The sequence below is a fragment of the Priapulus caudatus genome, unplaced genomic scaffold (assembly GCF_000485595.1).
Source record: "Priapulus caudatus unplaced genomic scaffold, Priapulus_caudatus-5.0.1 Scaffold234, whole genome shotgun sequence".
Classification (NCBI taxonomy): Eukaryota; Metazoa; Priapulida; class Priapulimorpha; order Priapulimorphida; family Priapulidae; genus Priapulus; species Priapulus caudatus.
Window position 1 is genome coordinate 340,417 of NW_014577295.1, and position 20,612 is coordinate 361,028.

At 40.3% G+C, this 20,612-nt stretch overlaps 2 protein-coding genes across 2 annotated transcripts; both read right to left on the reverse strand.

Annotated features, from left to right (window-relative positions):
* Nucleotides 1-1,040: 1,040 nt before the first annotated feature.
* LOC106807782 (60S ribosomal export protein NMD3-like) lies at nt 1,041-18,281 on the reverse strand (the record flags this gene model as incomplete). Its single annotated transcript, XM_014810230.1, is given in 14 exon segments — nt 1,041-1,370; nt 5,149-5,219; nt 5,649-5,755; nt 10,881-10,983; nt 11,094-11,252; nt 11,739-11,780; nt 12,184-12,302; nt 14,796-14,892; nt 15,041-15,119; nt 16,442-16,532; nt 17,095-17,223; nt 17,436-17,516; nt 17,851-17,944; nt 18,147-18,281. Coding segments are annotated over 14 exon segments (1,486 nt in total), but the record flags the coding sequence as incomplete, so codon positions are not given.
* A 772-nt stretch (nt 18,282-19,053) lies between these two features.
* LOC106807783 (60S ribosomal export protein NMD3-like) lies at nt 19,054-20,306 on the reverse strand (the record flags this gene model as incomplete). The annotated part of the gene is made up of 4 exons (XM_014810231.1): nt 19,054-19,188; nt 19,430-19,502; nt 19,611-19,726; nt 20,161-20,306. Coding segments are annotated over 4 exons (470 nt in total), but the record flags the coding sequence as incomplete, so codon positions are not given.
* Between the last annotated feature and the right edge of the window lie 306 nt (nt 20,307-20,612).

Sequence of the window (20,612 nt, forward strand, 5' to 3'; positions counted from 1 at the left end):
ATAAATGTAGGATAGGAAATGTAGGATTAACATTTTAGGTACAGTACTGCATTACAAAACTACCTAAAACAAAAGATATACACTTTGAAAGATAATACGTTTTGGTTTTCTTGTTTATGAAAGAACACCTGGAATGTACTATGAAACCTGGTTATGCAAATATGACGTACGTAGATGATAACATCTAACGATGTTAATAACAAGAAATAACTTTGTATTTTATCAGTCAAACATTTACAGCACCTTTACAAAATTTTATTAGCAATTTCACAGATTAACTTCTGAAATTTCAGTGTGAAACATTTGGTGATACCTTGAATATGAATCAATGCAATAATTTTCTATATAGAATAGACTGTCACGCATAGAAAAGCATAATCATTACGTTGCAATTTTTTACGCTGTGCGGGAGAGTATAAATATCAGCACACGTCTGAGCTGTAAAAACACTTATCTGGCAAACCACTTAAAGGCATACTAAGCCCATTGATTATGCAATGTTGACGAATGCTAGAGTAACTGGCACCTTGTGTAGTTAATAAGTACATAACCTTACAGCCAAACGCGTATTAGTTTGTCCAATATCACTGCTGGTTACATTACAAGCAAGACTTGAAATAGGTTGTTGATATTCATTTACGTGCCGTAAATGTCATCCAAGAGTCAAGCGATGACGTAAACGTTTGTGCGGCCCGTATGTTTTGGACGCCAGATGAAATGGAGGTGTCAGCGGTGTAACCACGGCCTCAGACTAAACATGGAAATGTAGTAAAACACGTACTAATCACAGACGCACATGGACAGCCCTGACAAAAAGTTCCTTATCACAAGCATCCCTGTTTACGAAATCACTGATGATAGCATTGCGTACGGCCGAGCATGCGTGCGAAAATGTCCGGTGCACTATAAATCTTTATCACACCCGCTTCGCCGGCAGCGGTTTAAAACTGTAAACAACTGATTTCTTGGACTGCGGATTTCAATTAGACATTTCTTAGTAATCAGCAGTAATATTGGACAAACTAATACGCGTTTGGATGTAAGGTTATGTACTTATTAACTACACAAGGTGCCAGTTACTCTAGCATTTGTCAACATTGCATAATCAATGGGACTAATATGCCTTTGAATATAATTTCAATCATGATTCACAGTGAACCAAAGTTTAGACCATGTCTGCAACTCTCTGCTTTACTCCAACATTGCACTGCTTTCACCACCTGCACCATCTTCTTCTCCCATGGTTCCCTCTTCACCTCCATGGCCAGCTGCTTCTGTCAAGTCTAGATCTTCAAGCATTTCTGCCAGTGTGATTTGAGGCAGATCTTCATCACCAGTGTCATCTGTATCAACTGCCATTTTGTCTCGGTCTGCAGAGAATTTCATGTACAAGTTATTCACCGATTGCTTAATAAATGTATGCATTAAACAATTACAATTACAATTACAATTGTCAATGACACCGCAGCTCACCACAAAAAAAGACACAAATGAGTGAGTGAGAAGAAGTCAGTTTTAATTGAGCAACCATCGACGTACATTATAGAAACGAAGAGTATATATGGGAGAACTCCCATTATATACTCTTGATAATTATACATGTGTAATTTTTTATGTGAAAATAAATGTTTGAGATGTGAAAGTCTGAGATGAGGGCGAGTGATGGCGTTACACCTAAATGATCGCCATTTAACGTTTTTATAATATTCAGATTTAGGCACTGCCTAAAAGCGGAGCTCCCGATGTCTAACGTGTAAGATTGAGAGGATACGCTTATTCCACGCAGCTGCTATATACCACGTGACAATGGTGTTTCCCTGCCCATAACACAACTTTTGTCAAAGGTTAATTGGTTGCATGGATGTGTGTACTTCGTATGAGTTTTTCTAGGCGGTAGCACACGGTTGCCATCTGTATATCGCAATAATTTATAAACCAAAATGAATCACAATTTGTGACGGTAGATGGCGCTATACCCGCTTTGATGTTTCTTAGTGATGGCGTTTGAAATAAATAGGTTATGCTGCGTTCCGACATGTTTTGTAAAACTTTACTCTAATATAGACGTTTTATCGGCAGGGTGGAGAGGAAATACCAATTTTGCATTAAAGATATTGTCAATGAAATCCTGTAAAACGAACCAGACGAGTGTGACACCACAGACTGTTATCTGCGTGTCTATATTATAATATGCTATATAATTGCAAAAACCTACCTAATTTGCACAATTATTTTTTTTAAATATCAAAACCCCTAGCCCTTATTCATTCACATACCAAAAATGAGCAAAATCCGTTGAACCTGAACTGACTAATGGCAATTCCCATTTTTGCCAAAAAATTGCCGTGGCTCAAAAGTACGTCGACTGGCGTGCTCCAAAATAGGACGTTCAATATGGGAGCATAGCAGTAACAACTATAACCAATTTCAAACATGTGGGTCAAACGGTTCCTGAGTTATCGTTGACCGTAGCCAAATGTTGACGGACGGACGGACGTACGACGGACGACGACCCATGGCAATAGCTCAGCTTGACGATGTCAAGGTGAGCTAATAATAATAATATTAAAATTTGGTTTTCTATTCGTTAATTATTTCCCATACTCGCAGCTGATATTTTGGTGGTGAAATTCACAATCAAATATTAATCGAAATGAATTTAAATGCTAGTGTGTTCTTATTGTCATAGTATTCAGGATTGATCCTAATTTGCAGTAATTTGCCTGAGAAAACCTTGAGGCAACAAACAACGGCATGCTTGCAACGCGCAGAGTATATTTATAGCACGCCAGCATAAGGCACAACAAATCATGAGCAAAAATATAGCTATGACTAGGTAGTAAGGAATGCATTTAGAATTACACTGTATAAAAGGGTTCTGGGCTATTTCCACTATGTTCCTTGAGAAAATACATGATGAAACTTTTCTTTCAAGAGTAAAGTATATTCCTAGAGGGTAAACTCTATGAACATTTCAATGTTTTTACAAATGAAAGTGTCAATGACACTGTAGCTCACCTTGGGTGTGATAGAAGAGGGAGGGGGATATATAAAGCAAAAGTATATATGGGAGAACTCCCATTATATACTCTTGATAATGATATATGCATAAGTTTTGATGCGAAAGGTTTCAGATCTGAATGTCTGAAATCTTGACGAGAGATGGCGCTACACCTAAATGATCGCCATTTTGGTTTTCGAATATCGCGCAAATAAAAACAATAAAATATTCCAGTCAAATTAGGCTTATAGGGTCTATGTCCCCCAGGGTACTGCCGGAACGTACCCTGGGTACGGTCCGGTATACCGGAACGTATCCTGGTAACTATTCGATATGGTTAGGGTTAGGGTTAGGGTTAGGGTTAGGGTTAGGGTTAGGGTTAGGGTTAGGGAGTAGGCGTAGGCGACTCTCTAGACTCGTTAGTGGAATAGGCGTGGTACGGTCCGGCATATAATATAGTACCAGGGTACGTTCCGGTACACCGGACCGTACCCAGGGTACGTTCCGGCAGTACCCCAAGGGACATAGACCCTCTCAGCTCAAATTACTGTAACGACAAATCAAAGTGGAAAAAAGTGGGTTATGAAAATGGTTGCCCGGAGGCAAAAGTCACTTGCCCGAAAAACATAAAGAAATACATAAGGTATTTTTTCCTAATATGAATTTAAATGGTAAATAACGTAAACGAAGGTCCAACTAGTCAACATCCAGCATTTCACTTAACGGCACGTTAGACAGTTGAACAGCTGATACGAGTTTGTATACAAAATATATTCATGTTAGAACACAGCACGCAGTTTGTTTAAATTTTTAAATTTTTTAAGTGTCAGTTTATTATCAAAAACCCACCACACTCCCAATAAATTAATGAAATATGTCCAGTTTTATTTGGGGCTGGATCGTAAGCGCAGAGAATATAGCGGTGCATGCATGCAGATATAGCATGACAGCACAGTATACTTATAGCAGTGGTTCCCAACCTTTTGGACTCTTCGTACCCCTAATTTTTTTACGCTATCTCCTGGTACCCCTTCGCCCACCATGAGCAAAATGAAAAACCAACACTGATGTATTGTCATGAAAATTTTTCCAATCAAGCCGATGTCGATAGAGATGCCTGAATCACCCGCTGATTATTATATAGCACTACTTTTTTTAAATTGTCTAAGAGGCTTCCCAGGTACCCCTTGTGATTATCGCTGGTACCCCCGGTTGGGAACCAGGGACTTATAGACTGACAGCACAGTATACAGTGTATCTGTTTTTGTGTATTTCAGCAAAGAAAATCCTCGTTCACAGGTTGCAGTAGAGGGGCAAACATTTGAGATTTACGCTGATCACGTAATGACCATGCCTGGTCTGGGGGGCCGGGTTTACATGTTGCTGTGTGCATGTTTTGTATATCACTGTATCCACCGATTGTTTCATTCGCATTGTTTTTTTCATTCAAATCTTGATGAAGATGTTGTGTCTGTGCAAAACAATGCAAGGGATGGGTGGAAACAGAAAAATATCATTGTCTAGACATTCAACAAACAAAAATTGCTTGTCCGAACGTGCAAGTGCAATTTCAAGCTATACTTGCCAGGGGCGAATTTTGGTTGCCCCGGGCAAGCAGGCAAGCGGGTTTATCGCGCCCTGATATAGGTATGATTGTAGAGTTGTTGACCAGTTAGACGAAATAAACGTAATAGGACGTTGTAATATCTCACATAGGAGTAACAACTGTGTGATAAAAAAAAAATCAAAACCTGTGTGATATGTTTTGGGGCCAGTCCTCATTCATTCACATACCAGAAATGAGCAAAATCCATTGAACCTGAAATAACTTATGGCCATTTCCATTTTTGCTAAAAAGTGGCCGTGGCTCGAATGTAGGTCGACTGGCGTGCTCCAAAATAGGACGTTCAAACCTCTCCCATAGGAGTAACAACTATATGCAATTTGAAACATGTGGGTCAAACGGTTCTTGAGTTATCGTTGACCGTAGCCAAATGTTGACGGACGAACGGACGGACGTACGACGGACGACACCCCATGGCAATAGCTCATCTTGACGATGTCAAGGCGAGCTAAAAATCCACACTAGATACTGTAATCTAACACATGAGGGGGGGGGGCACAGGCGTGAAAAACAACCCACTCACCCTGATAGATGTTGATATTCTTCCTGTACAGAGGATCTTCCTCCAGATCATCCAGAAAATCATTGTAATCCCTAGAAAATGAGGCAAAAGGAATGATTGACTATTTTCATATTTAGCCAGCCACATTACGAGATATGCACAAATACAGTGCTAGGAATGTATAAGTTGTGCTAACAGCATTTAATATGCCCCTGTTTATCCTTAATAGTCACAGTAAAACAGTTAAACTTAATCGCTAACCTAAACAAGGATACATCGAGGCTACTGCTGCAAAAATCACAAATAAATTGTCACACATTTTTGTTGTGCAGAAACAGAGAATAGAAACAGAACAGGAATAATTAAGTGGACAGAGCCTTAGTACTGATCAAAATATATAATTCTGCCATCAATACGCAGGAAACGGTCGCTTAATGGCGTTTTTCTCTAGTTTGCAATTGAAAGAAGAACATGGCGACTGATGAACACTGTATAGTTGTGTAGGCGCTCGTGTAACTTGCCTCTCAATGCTGGACGTGTCATCCGCATCCTTCTGCAAATGCTTCAGCTTCCACTTTCTCTTCTGGATTCGCTTACGTCTGTTCAGGTACACCTTTTTGACGATGACCTGCAAGAGTGAAGCGATTTTGTCTCAACACACATACCAGATTGACGCCTACACAATTTAGATATTTAACATGCGCTGTTCTGGTTTGTTTAATTTAGAAATCTGTTGAAATGTCAGGCTAATAAATTACAAGCAAAACACGCTTAGCTGTATAGAAGTTTTCCATATACTGTAAGGTACAGTGCTTATTTGCTGTAACAACATGATGTAGTCTATCGTAACTATAGCTGCGTTCACACGAGGATTTCAGTACCGTACTGAGCGTTCACACGGTGCAAAATATTCAAGACTTATACGCGGCCTCCCAAGTATCGTACTGAAATACGAGGCTTATTCGGCGCTGAAAGTGATTCCGCGCTGAAACAACGGCACCATGCTGGCCGCGTATTGTCTGTCGTGTGAACGCAATTCGAGGCCTCGTAAGCCGTAAAACTGTAGTGCGCTACATTGATACTAGGCGGCGGAGTGTCGTTTTTCACTTAAGGCACATGCCATTGAAAAATTTTCTCCGAATTTCCTTTTGATAATCGTCTTCATCACCAAAGCATTCGTAATGTTCATCTGGATCATCATTAGCTCCAAAATAGGACGTTCAATATGGGAGCATAGCAGTAACAACTATAACCAATTTCAAACATGTGGGTCAAACGGTTCCTGAGTTATCGTTGACCGTAGCCAAATGTTGACGGACGGACGGACGTACGACGGACGACGACCCATGGCAATAGCTCAGCTTGACGATGTCAAGGTGAGCTAATAATAATAATATTAAAATTTGGTTTTCTATTCGTTAATTATTTCCCATACTCGCAGCTGATATTTTGGTGGTGAAATTCACAATCAAATATTAATCGAAATGAATTTAAATGCTAGTGTGTTCTTATTGTCATAGTATTCAGGATTGATCCTAATTTGCAGTAATTTGCCTGAGAAAACCTTGAGGCAACAAACAACGGCATGCTTGCAACGCGCAGAGTATATTTATAGCACGCCAGCATAAGGCACAACAAATCATGAGCAAAAATATAGCTATGACTAGGTAGTAAGGAATGCATTTAGAATTACACTGTATAAAAGGGTTCTGGGCTATTTCCACTATGTTCCTTGAGAAAATACATGATGAAACTTTTCTTTCAAGAGTAAAGTATATTCCTCGAGGGTAAACTCTATGAACATTTCAATGTTTTTACAAATGAAAGTGTCAATGACACTGTAGCTCACCTTGGGTGTGATAGAAGAGGGAGGGGGATATATAAAGCAAAAGTATATATGGGAGAACTCCCATTATATACTCTTGATAATGATATATGCATAAGTTTTGATGCGAAAGGTTTCAGATCTGAATGTCTGAAATCTTGACGAGAGATGGCGCTACACCTAAATGATCGCCATTTTGGTTTTCGAATATCGCGCAAATAAAAACAATAAAATATTCCAGTCAAATTAGGCTCATAGGGTCTATGTCCCCCAGGGTACTGCCGGAACGTACCCTGGGTACGGTCCGGTATACCGGAACGTATCCTGGTAACCATTCGATATGGTTAGGGTTAGGGTTAGGGTTAAGGGTTAGGGTTAGTGTTAGGGTTAGGGTTAGGGTTAGGGAGTAGGCGTAGGCGACTCTCTAGACTCGTTAGTGGAATAGGCGTGGTACGGTCCGGCATATAATATAGTACCAGGGTACGTTCCGGTACACCGGACCATACCCAGGGTACGCTCCGGCAGTACCCCAAGGGACATAGACCCTCTCAGCTCAAATTACTGTAACGACGAATCAAAGTGGAAAAAAGTGGGTTATGAAAATGGTTGCCCGGAGGCAAAAGTCACTTGCCCGAAAAACATAAAGAAATACATAAGGTATTTTTTCCTAATATGAATTTAAATGAGAAATAACGTAAACGAAGGTCCAACTAGTCAACATCCAGCATTTCACTTAACGGCACGTTAGACAGTTGAACAGCTGATACGAGTTTGTATACAAAATATATTCATGTTAGAACACAGCACGCAGTTTGTTTAAATTTTTAAATTTTTTAAGTGTCAGTTTATTATCAAAAACCCACCACACTCCCAATAAATTAATGAAATATGTCCAGTTTTATTTGGGGCTGGATCGTAAGCGCAGAGAATATAGCGGTGCATGCATGCAGATATAGCATGACAGCACAGTATACTTATAGCAGTGGTTCCCAACCTTTTGGACTCTTCGTACCCCTAATTTTTTTACGCTATCTCCTGGTACCCCTTCGCCCACCATGAGCAAAATGAAAAACCAACACTGATGTATTGTCATGAAAATTTTTCCAATCAAGCCGATGTCGATAGAGATGCCTGAATCACCCGCTGATTATTATATAGCACTACTTTTTTTAAATTGTCTAAGAGGCTTCCCAGGTACCCCTTGTGATTATCGCTGGTACCCCCGGTTGGGAACCAGGGACTTATAGACTGACAGCACAGTATACAGTGTATCTGTTTTTGTGTATTTCAGCAAAGAAAATCCGCGTTCACAGGTTGCAGTAGAGGGGCAAACATTTGAGATTTACGCTGATCACGTAATGACCATGCCTGGTCTGGGGGGCCGGGTTTACATGTTGCTGTGTGCATGTTTTGTATATCACTGTATCCACCGATTGTTTCATTCGCATTGTTTTTTTCATTCAAATCTTGATGAAGATGTTGTGTCTGTGCAAAACAATGCAAGGGATGGGTGAAAACAGAAAAATATCATTGTCTAGACATTCAACAAACAAAAATTGCTTGTCCGAATGTGCAAGTGCAATTTCAAGCTATACTTGCCAGGGGCGAATTTTGGTTGCCCCGGGCAAGCAGGCAAGCGGGTTTATCGCGCCCTGATATAGGTATGATTGTAGAGTTGTTGACCAGTTAGACGAAATAAACGTAATAGGACGTTGTAATATCTCACATAGGAGTAACAACTGTTTTGGGGCTAGCCTTACACATTCACATACCAAAATTTAACAAAATCGAATGAATTTAGATGGGCATTTTCATTTTTGCCAAAAAGTGGGCGTGGCTCGAAAGTAGGTCGACTGGCGTGCTCCAAAATAGGAAGTTCAAATCTCTCCCATAAGAGTAACAACTGCATGCAATTTGAAACATGTGGGTCAAACGGTTCTTGAGTTATCCTTGACCGTAGGCAGACACTGAAATGCAGCCATAGTAAAATTGCCAAAATCTACCTAATTTGCATAATTAAAAAAAAAAATCAAAACCTGTGTGATATGTTTTGGGGCCAGTCCTCATTCATTCACATACCAGAAATGAGCAAAATCCATTGAACCTGAAATAACTTATGGCCATTTCCATTTTTGCTAAAAAGTGGCCGTGGCTCGAATGTAGGGTCGACTGGCGTGCTTCCAAAATAGGACGTTCACACCTCTGCCCATAGGAGTAACACTATATGCAATTTGAAACATAGTGGGTCAAACGGTTCTTGAGTATCGTTGACCGTAGCCAAATGTTGACGCGAACGGGGCGGACGGACGTACGACGGACGACACCCCATGGCAATAGCTCATCATTGACGATGTCAAGGCGAAGCTAAAAATAGCACTAGATACTGTAACGCTAAACACATGAGGGAGGGGGGGCACACGGCGTGAAAAAAAACCCACTCTCCCCTGATAGATGTTGATATCTTCTTCGGCTGTTACAGAAGATCTTCCTCCAGATCATCCAGAAAATCATTGTATATCCCCTAGAAAATGAGGCAAAGGCATGATTGACTATTTTCATATTTAGCCAGCGCAGCATTACGAGATTGCACAAATACAGTGCTAGGAATGTATAAGTTGTGCTAACACATTTAATATGCCCCTGTTTATCGCTTAATAGTCACAGTAAAACAGTTAAACTTAATCGCTAACGCTAAACAAGGATACGATCGAAGCATCTGCTTCAAAAAATACAAATAATTGTCACACATTTTTGTTTTGTCAGAAACAGAAAACAGAAACAGAACAGGAATAATTAGGTTGTCAGAGCCTTAGTCGCTGAGCAGCAAAATTATATAATTCTGGCCTGCATCAATACGCAGGAAACCGGTCGCTTAATGGCGTTTTTCTATAGTTTTCAATTTAAAGAAGAAGCATGGCGACTGATGCAACACTGTATAATTGTGGCAGGCGCTGTGTAACTTGCCTCTCAATGCTGGACGTGTCATCGCATGCTTCTGCAAATGCTTAGCTTCTCTTTCTCCTTCTGGCTTTTTCGCTTACGTCTGTTTCAGGTACACCTTTTTGACGATGACTGCAAGAGTGAAGCGATTTTGTCTCAACACACGTACCAGATTGACGCCTACACAATTTAGATATTTAACATGCGCTGTTCTGGTTTGTTTAATTTAGAAATCTGTTGAAATGTCAGGCTGATAAATTACAAGCAAACCCGCTTAGGCTGTATAGGCAGTTTTCCATATACTGGTAAGGTACAGTCCTTATTTGCTGTAAAACATGGTGTAGTCTATCGTAACTATAGCTCGGCGTTCACACGAGGATTTCAGTACCGGTACTGAGCGTTCACACGGTGCAAAATATTCAAGACTTATAAGCGGCCTCCCAAGTATCGTACTGAAATACGAGCTTATTCGGCGCGGAAAGTGATTCCGCTGCTGAAACAACGGCACCATGCCTGGCCGCCGTATTGTCATGTCGTGTGAACGCAATTCGACGGCCTCGTAAGCCGTGAAACTGTAGTGCTGCTAACATTGATACTAGGGCGGGCGGAGTGTCGTTTTTTCACTTAAGGTCATGCCATTGAAAAATTTTTTCCGAATTTCCTTTTGATAATCGTCTTCATCACCAAAAGCATTCGTAATGTTCATCTGGATCATCATTTTGGTGTAATTTTACTGAAAAACTGCCATAAAACACTGACTCATGGGCGGCCCCATCATGAAAAACACTTCCCTGTAAATGAAGAAATTATTTACTATTATACCTAGCCAGCTAAGCTCCGATTCTCTGTGTGAACGCTGCGGGTTGTGTTAGCCACGGTATTTCAGCCCGAATTCAGCACCAGATAAGTACGGAACCAGCGAGGCCGTGAATCTTGTGTGAACGTAGCTTATATGTTATTAGTCCTACAATGTGATACAATTGCTCACCACGTCAGGTATCTTGTCTGGCGAAACTGTGCTCAGGTGATGGTCGTTCACATTCGAGTTGGACAAGTCGAACCCTGAAAAAAGTACATATTCCAGTGGGTTACGATGCCGAGAGCATTTTACGAAGAGGCCGCGTGAAATACACCGCATGGCGACGGAAAGCATGATGAAGCCAATGATCACCTAACCCAAGCACACTGTCACGCGGGATGCAGTAAGTGTCCGAGATGCGTCCTGCAGTGGTACTGGCTGTCACTCATGCCCAGCTCAGTCGCCTTGCACACGTACACATCCGCCAAGATGTGCTGGAAAAACCAACGTCCACATTCATCAGCAGCGGCAATGGAAAAATAAGGGCAAGCACATCCGCAACTACGATAGAACGAACAAAGCAAACTGGCCTGCAGTGACGCGTAGACAGTGGTTCTTTAACACCTTTTTTGAGTCATGGACTCCTTGAGAATGCTGTGAAAGCTACAGACCGCTCCCCAGAAAAATGCACATAAGCACATTAAACACAATAATTTTTATGTGCCTGGTTCACAGACGCCCCTGAACCGCATCCACGGGACCTCTTTGGGGTGCCGTGACCACAGGTTAAGAACCCCTGCTCTAGAACAATTCTTGAATTAAGACACCTACGCATCCACCATCAGAACCATCCTCCGGCTACAACACGCATCGTTGGAGTAAGCTAATAAGATGATGTAACACGAAAGTGAGAACACACCGACCTTCCAGAATCAACGCACCCTTTGGAGAGATGGGCTTCGTACGTGTTTCCTGTCCTTCTCAGCTTATCTGCTCCACATCCATCACGACAATATTCGGTCAGCTTTTTCGAGCTGCAGATTGTACCGAAGCGGCTTCGGCCAGAACACGTTGGCTGGGAACTCGGGCACTGAAAGACGATTCGAAATGCCACTTCACTAATGTTGTCAGATTGAAAGGTTAAGAGTACAAAACGCTTCAATATGCAGATCACGTGTGCCATAGATATAAAATCAAACACACGTAAGCAGCCATGCTTTACAGTAATGAATAACCGTTTTATAATTGGCTACAAAAACAGTTATTGTAATTCATGATAAATATATACAGCAAATTCTATAGCAAACACATGTTCATGGTAGCATTAATAGTAGTAATCAGTCCCCCACTTTAATATATTCAACAACAACGCAGCAGCGCATATGTAAACTGCAAAATGTGACTTTGGTATATGTATAGTCTACGGCATCATAACACTACGGTTTAATGGCATTATTAACCGTAACCTCTAGGTGCATGGTGGAGGTACTATACTTGCAGTGTGTTCGGATCAATAAGGGTGATGTTGCTAGTGACTCGCAGGCAAATACAGATCTGAGTGATGTTTCCGTACTGCTGTGCCAGCTTCTTGGATATGCACACTACATCATCCTGTAGTAAAGCACAATGTTACACACAGGCACTACTCATTACTTTTATATCAAGAGTAGATAATAACACATTGTGTTACACACACGTGTTATTATCTACTCTTGTTTTATATAGAATATAGAAACACAGAGAGACTTGAATACCTTCATTCAATCTGTTTGGACTACTTTTAACTGTAGTCATTTATTAAAAATGACAATGGATTTACAGGACATATGTTCTGGATTGCTAATGGAATGTTATTTTTTTGATTTTTATTCTTCTATAATTCTCATTAATAACAGATTTTATTGGGCTGAAATTTACATCCAGTAACAGTAATCTACCCTAGATACAATAATGTAATCCAACAAGAGTAGAGTTACAACGCGAGCCTATTCTTTTCTTTGCAGGAGCCCCCGAGTGATTCACTCAGGGCAGATTTATGGTGCGTTTTTTCGAGACTACAACTTCCAAACTGGGTTTTTCTAAACACGAACGCTTTCTCGCCGCTATCGCTGGGACTTACTATGTATCACAAATATCCTGTATTAAACTATTATAACCTGTTACAAAATTTCTAAGTGACGAGGGCCAAATATTATGAGCGCGCTTCTCTGTGCACTGTGACGTACCAGATTCCCAATGCGCATAGAGTTTTGGCTAACTTCGTCATGACGTCATGACTGACAGCAGGCATCCATGATACATTCGATCTGGAGCCGAAGTTAGCCGAAACGCTATGCGTGATTGGGAATCTGTATGTCACAGGTCAACAGAAATAGCACTCGAAATATCGCCGCTCGTCACTTAGAAATTTTGTAACAGGTTATAATAGTTTAATACAGAGTATTGTGATACATAGTAACAAGAGCGTATAAAGAAGGAGAGCGTACAAACGGTGAAATGCTGGAAACCATGCTGCAGTATTAGTCGATATTAATAAACTTTTGCCCGTTTTATTTTGACGATTCTTTGGGCAGTATTATTGATCAGCTGTCCTACCTTGCTAAATATAAAACAAACCGCTTGTCCCTTACGATGCCTCTACGCTGAGATAATGAGCGGTGAAAATCTGGTATTTTCACACGAAAACCGACTCCGAGATCAGTGTTTACTGAACTGTCTCTCGTTCTGGTACAGTACGTTCTGGGAAACTCGCGTGTTTCTGTCATTCATTGACAATGAAATTTATTTTCCTTCTACTACTATCTTTTCTCGCATTTCCAGTCATTGACGCACCGCCATTAACTGCCACAAAAATCTCTTGTTATTTATCGCCATGGTGATGACACACCCGTTTACGCTGGATGTAGTAACGCTGTAGTAATAACGTATCGAGTCAGCGCTACACAGTGGCGACCGAAGCACATACAGTCCACAAACGAGAGACAGTTGCAGTAAACACGCTGATCTCGAGTCGGTCTTCGGCAAAAATACCAGATTTCCCCCGCCCATTATCTCAGTGTAGAGGCATCGTAGGGACATGCGGTTTGTTTTATATTAAAGCGATCATTGCGAGTTTTTTTCAGCATTTTTTAGTGTTTATTCTCACTCTCATGATGCCTACCGTTGTTGCTTGAGTAACAGTATTGTTTGAAATAACAATAAAATGTCTTAGAACCTCATGCAAAGACAAAATCATGCACGATTACAATTTTGCGTTCTCTGTTGTTTTCGCTGTCATGTCTCGCACTTTCTCGCGGTACCGCGAGACGTCAACAAGGGTGCAGTAATGCAAAAATCGCACCAGAGATATTTTTGGTCAGATGTAAACACAGAGGTCCATAGTATTAGTAGCGTAACACAAACAGGAATGTAGGCCTACGGTAAGTTTCAACCTCATAAATATTAGTCTTCAAAAGTCCTAGGGACTATAACGAAGATGGAGAGAGAAGTGGACCAAATCAATGTATCAACACTGCGGATTATTACACACAAATAGATTTGTTTTAATTATGTTCGCTTGTCTGAGACGCCATTTGTGATTTTTGAAAGTCCTGACTTGAAAAAATTTATTGCTGGTATAATGTGATCAAATCAATTTTTCTATGCTATAACTGCATAAAATATTGGTGTTTTGAATGTTGGTGTAATCAGTGATATTTTCGCTGTCAGGTGAGACTATATTCAGCTATATTTAGTTTTTTTCTGAGCAAAATTCTCGCAATGATCGTTTTAACAAGGTAGGACAGCTAATCAATAATACTGCAAAGAATCGTCAAAATAAAATGGGGAAAGTTTATTAATTCGACTAATACCGCAACATGGTTTCAGCATTACACCGTTGTACGCTCTCCTTCTTAATACGCTCTCGATAGTAAGTCCCAGAAGAGCGGAGAAAGGTTCGTGTTTAGAATAAACCCAGTTTGGAAGTTGTAGTCTCGAAAAACGCACCATAAAACCGCCATGAGTAAATCACTCAGGGGCTCCTCTCCTTCAAAGAAAAGAATAGGCTCGCATTGTAACCCTTCTCTTGTTGGGTTACATTATTGTATCTACAATCTACCCCACCTTGCAAATAGGGATAATCTCCACTGAGAAGGTGTACTTGTAAGCATACGTGTTGTTGTGTACATCATGTGAAATCAGTTTCTGTGACGTGGCATACCTGTGAATTTATCCAAATGTCAATTTAGTAGAGTATGATAAAGACTCTTAAAAACTGTTAGCACAAATAGTAATCAAAATGTCAATTTTATTCTTTCGTGCCAGATATTCCATTTTCGTAACCCAAGTGATTTCATTAACAATCTTACCGAATTGGAACCACTGCCTGCATGAAATCCACAATTTTTCGGCCACCATCCTTCGATGCGTAAAAGAAATCCAAACCATCTGTAGAATTGATTTGAGTAGATCAGTCAGTGAATGTCAAACAAGAGCCACAGAGCGTCTGGGCTCATGCATCGGAGGTGTTGCTACGGTTATAAGCGTAACGTTTAAGTTGTGCGTAGTGACACCTTTGTTAGGCGCAGATATACAGATACGCAGTTGCGTACACATCATTTCAGCAACCTTCTGCATTCTGCATACCTCCCAAATCCCATTGGTTGATACAAATCGCGTGCCTGAAACTCCTGTTTTATGGTGCATTGTGACCCTAACCCTATTAAAAATAAAAATTAATTAATTGTTGTAAAAATTATTTGTTGTTATTAAATTGTTGTAAATAAATTATGTAAATATTTGCGTTAATTGGGAAAAAATAGTTAAATAGATAAAGATAGAAAAATACAGAAAACAGGTAAATAATAAAAAATCAGATGGGATTCAATCCAACAACCTTTGAGCCGTGACGCCTGTGCTGTACGCATTCGGCTATCGATGCTTATTGGGTTTCTAGATTATGGATGTGCCATGAATATGACAACACTGTGACGTCATTGAGGCAGTTCAGGAATCCATGTTTAACCCTCCTCTTGAGGGTCAAAAGGTTATCAGACACTTACTCTTCGCACGTCAGTGGAAAGCACATTTCATGGTCCTTTCAATAAAGTGATAAAAATGGTAGGTCAGCACTGAAACAAAAAGTTTTTCACTCTGTCCTTTAGGCCATGTCCTTAGAAAATGTCTGATATCTGGCCTTTCCCCCACTGTCCTTTGCCCTGTGACCTCCAATTTCGCACTGGTGATGGGTTTCCTGCCATCACACTATACACCGAATATTAAGAGCAGAGGTCGAGCCGTTAAGATTTGTGCCGCAATTCCGTATTTCCTCCTATACCTTCAAAATTTCCCAAAAACTATTTCACTTCCGTTCACACATCTTGACCTTTGACCCCCAAATGTGTCACCCCGAGTCCTTTTCACAACCCCCCCCCCCGGCGTCCCGAATATCTTGACCATACGTCGAGGGGTTAAGATTTGTGCCCAACTGTTGACGGACGGACAGACGGTCATGCGATTCTACAAGCTGCATCCGACTACGTCAGATGAGCTAAAAACATTAACTTTTATTTGTAATTAGAATGTAGATTAATTAAGTTTGAAAATATATACGTATGAATGTCCATACAGACAATTAATCCACAACCTACTGCCAAATGAGTATGACTATTCTACCGATAACAATACTGTAGCATTTCAGGTAGATTAACTTTATCAACTTTTAGTTTTAGCAGTGATTAGATTGCCTTTTCAGGCACGCATGAACTAACCATGAGTGCGTTCGATCTTTAATGTATCTGTATGAGCTTTATGCTTCATGATGAGCTGCTCCAGGTAAAAGAAGGTCTTTTTGTGTTCAGCCTGACGATAAACCAAACATCACAAAATGAAACTATGGACCTCACCTGACTGGAAAAGCATTTCTGTTCACCTTCTAAACTGATCTAGCAATAAAACCTAATAATTAGACGTGCATTTACTAAGTATTAGCTAAAGTTAAAACTAAACCCAACAGGAGAAATGAAGAGAATGACTAGTATTGACTACCTATATTATATACCCTGTTGATGTAAGTGCTAGGACACAGCAAAGCTTCACCACATTGACAAACGCAATACATAGAAATGGTATCAACAAAGTATATCAAATATAGTCGTTTAATTTCTATTCCGATAACCATCCAACGGATACAAATGATAGTATTAGTTTCTGTATAAATTTACAACTTGTACGGCATTTAATTTTTATTTTTTCATACTAGCCAAAAGTTACACACGCACACATGCACGCATCTACATGGAAATATATTAATATATGTAGCATCTACACCATACACATCTGACTATGTGTCTCGTGTGAACATGTTGTCACGAGCTACGTTTTACTACACATACACGTAATTCTTCTGTACAGTGATCCTTACCTTCTGTCTCACTTGCACAACAGCCTTCCAAAAGTCTTTGGCCTCCACCCTGTGACAATCAGTGCACATCTGGTTATTCACCACATACTCAACTATGAATACCTGCTGCAGGATAGTACCTCCCATAACCTAATGGCAAAAAAAATGCAAATGTTCACACAAGTCAATATACAATGAAGTCATCCAAAATTAGATACGATTTGTCGTCAAAGATACGCCCACGCACACATATGCACATGCTCAGACAATTTATGATTTGCTTGTCTCTCGTTTCAAATTTGAATACAAAGTTTGTTTCACACACACGATTTATAGAAAGATGATACTTTGGGCTAACATACCTCTTTCTGAATTGTCAGTTTCACCTTGACCCTCTTTGAGTGGGGTTCTGTCCACACAAACCCAGCATCGATTAGCCTCACCTGAAATAGACAGCAAAATAGCAAGTTTTTCATAAATAAGTAACATATTGCTTTTCACTAAATTGCATCCCATGAATATAAACATTGAAAGTTCAACTTCAATATGTACGTACATGAAGATGACTATCCATACAGTACAGACACAGTCATGATTTAATAGATACAAAATATAAAAAGATGGGTGTAAAGTTTAGTATATCATGATACCAGCTTTTCTTTTAGTTATCCCATTTTGCTGGTATCAACAGGAATGCATTGATCACTAGTACTGCCTATTAATGCAAAATGTTTTAATGTTTCTTTTTAAATAGAGTCAGTCATTTTTCTTCTATACCTTACTGATGCCTTTTAATTTCTTCAAGCAAATACTCAACAACTCTCTGGATTCGAGCACTGCTTTGATCCATTGCGCGGGTGGTTGTAAATACCTATAAAACACAGCTGGTTCTATAACATACATTTAGCACATTAAAAACAGCTTAGAATAGTTTATTGGTTTTATGACTAGCGACTGTTTCTCATTTCCACCCCAGCAAATATGTTGCATATTAATTAAAGTCTGATCTTCTTGATCATGAATATACTTGACGGTCTAGACACATAGATATACATTTAATAATGGTAGTCTACCTCTCACAGTTCCTACAGAAGTAAAGCGTTGCCTGTTTAGGTATACCCTCAGTGATGTCCACTTGCGTTCGTAGGCACGCAACACACATATTAGCAGGGTTTGGCTCTATAGGTGTTCCACACTCGCAACATAATCTACAGATAAAGAAAACCAAACTATATATTAGAGCCTACTTATACTCCGACCATTAATTGCTAACACTGCTACCAGCTGTCAAGCCAGCCATCACGAATTCTGACTGGTATAATTCAAGCTTGCAGATATCCAATAATGGCATAGTCTATGTCTATCTATAGCTTAAATTCTAACCAACATTTATATTCCAGCTCTGTAGATAGAAAGATTACAACTTACAATATATTTAGAAATTGAAATATTATGTCCGTTCGCAACAACATATTTTAGATGTTGATAGATTGTGATACATATATACAGCAATCACTGAAATTGAGCAACACCAACAAGAGGAAAAGAATCACTGTGATCACTGATACTAACAGAGGTCCCAAGTTGAGAAAAACCAATAAAGGGATCACTTGTGACAATGGTCCATTGCCGTTTTTTCGCGATGCGCAAAAACAAGAAAATAGTTGTGGCGGGCTACGACATGTGTTTGTCGCGGCGCACCACCATTTCTTATAAAGTATACATCTAAAATAAAATGCAAATTCATGTTAATTTATGGTTTCACATTTATTTATTATTGCTACCACGGCAAATTTAGTAATTTACTGATGTAAATTTTAAAATATGGCTGAAAGATGTTACGACCGAGACTTTCTGGACTCTTAATGGGACACCGGGACAAGCATGTCGCACCGGGACACTTGGGACGTCTGGATACTGATAGGAGTAAATTAATCGCTGTGGCTATATGTCCGGCAGCCGGGCACGGTCTTCGATTTCCTAAATGCCCGGCAGTTCATTAAGGCTCATGCCATTGAAAAATTTTCTCCGAATTTCCTTTTGATAATCGTCTTCATCACCAAAGCATTCGTAATGTTCATCTGGATTATCATTTTGTGTAATTTTACTGAAAAACTGCCATAAACAACTGACTCATGGGCGCTGCCATCATGAAAAACATTTCCCTGTAACGGAGAAATAATTTACTATTATACCTAACCAGCTAAGCCTCGATTCTCGTGTGAACGCTGCGGGTTGTGCTAGCACGGTATTTCAGCCGAATTCAGCACCAGATAAGTACGGAACCAGCGAAGCCGTGAATCACATGTGAACGTAGCTTATATGTTATTATCCTACAATGTGATACATTGCTCACCACGTCAGGTATCTTGTCTGGCGAAACTGTGCTCAGGTGATGGTCGTTCACATTCGAGTTGGACAAGTCGAACCTGAAAAAAGTATATTCCTGTGGGTTACGATGCCGAGAGCACTTTACGAAGAAGGAGCGTGAAATACACCGCATGGCGACCGAATGATGACAGCCAATGATCACCTACCCAAGCACACTGTCACCGGGATGCAGTAAGTGTCCGAGATGCGTCCTGCAGTGGTACTGGCTGTCACTCATGCCCAGCTCAGTCGCCTTGCACACGTACACATCCGCCAAGATGTGCTGGAAAAATCAACGTCCACATTCATCAGCAGCGCAAAGGAAAAACAAGGGCAAGCACATCCGCAACTATGATAGAACGAACAAAGCAAACTGGCCTGCAGACGCTAGAACAGTGGTTCTTAACCCTTTTTGAGTCATGAACTCCTTTGAGAATCTGGTGAAAGCTACAGACCCCTCCCCAGAAAAATGCACATAAGCACATAAACACAATAATTTTTATGTGCCTGGTTCCCAGACCCCCTGAAGCCCATCCACAGACCCCAAAGACGTCCGTGGACCACAGGTTAAGAACCCCTGCTCTAGAACAATTCTTGAATTAAGACACCTACACATCACCGTCAGAACTATCCTCGGCTACAACACGCATCGTTGGAGTAAGCTAATAAGATGATTAACACGAAGTGAGAACACACGACCTTCCAGAATCAACGCACCCTTTGAGAGATGGGCTTCGGTACGTGTTTCCTGTCCTTCTCAGCTATCTGCTCCACATCCATCACAACATATTCGGTCAGCTTCTTCGAGCTGCAGATTGTACCGAACGGGCTTCGCCAGAACACGTTGGCTGGGAACTCGGCCACTGAAAGACGATTCGAAATGCACTTCACTAATGTTGTCCGATTGAAAGGTTAAGAGTACAACACGCTTCAATATCAGATCATGTGTGCCATAGATATAAAATCAAACAACGTAACTGCCATGCTTTACAGTAATGAATAACCGTTTTATAATTTTACAAAAACAGTTATTGTAATATCATGATAATATATACACAAATTCTATAGCAAACACATGTTCATGGTAGCATTAATAGTAGTAATCAGTCCCCCACTTTAATATATTCAACACAAAGCAGCAGCATATGTAAACTGCAAATGTGACTTTG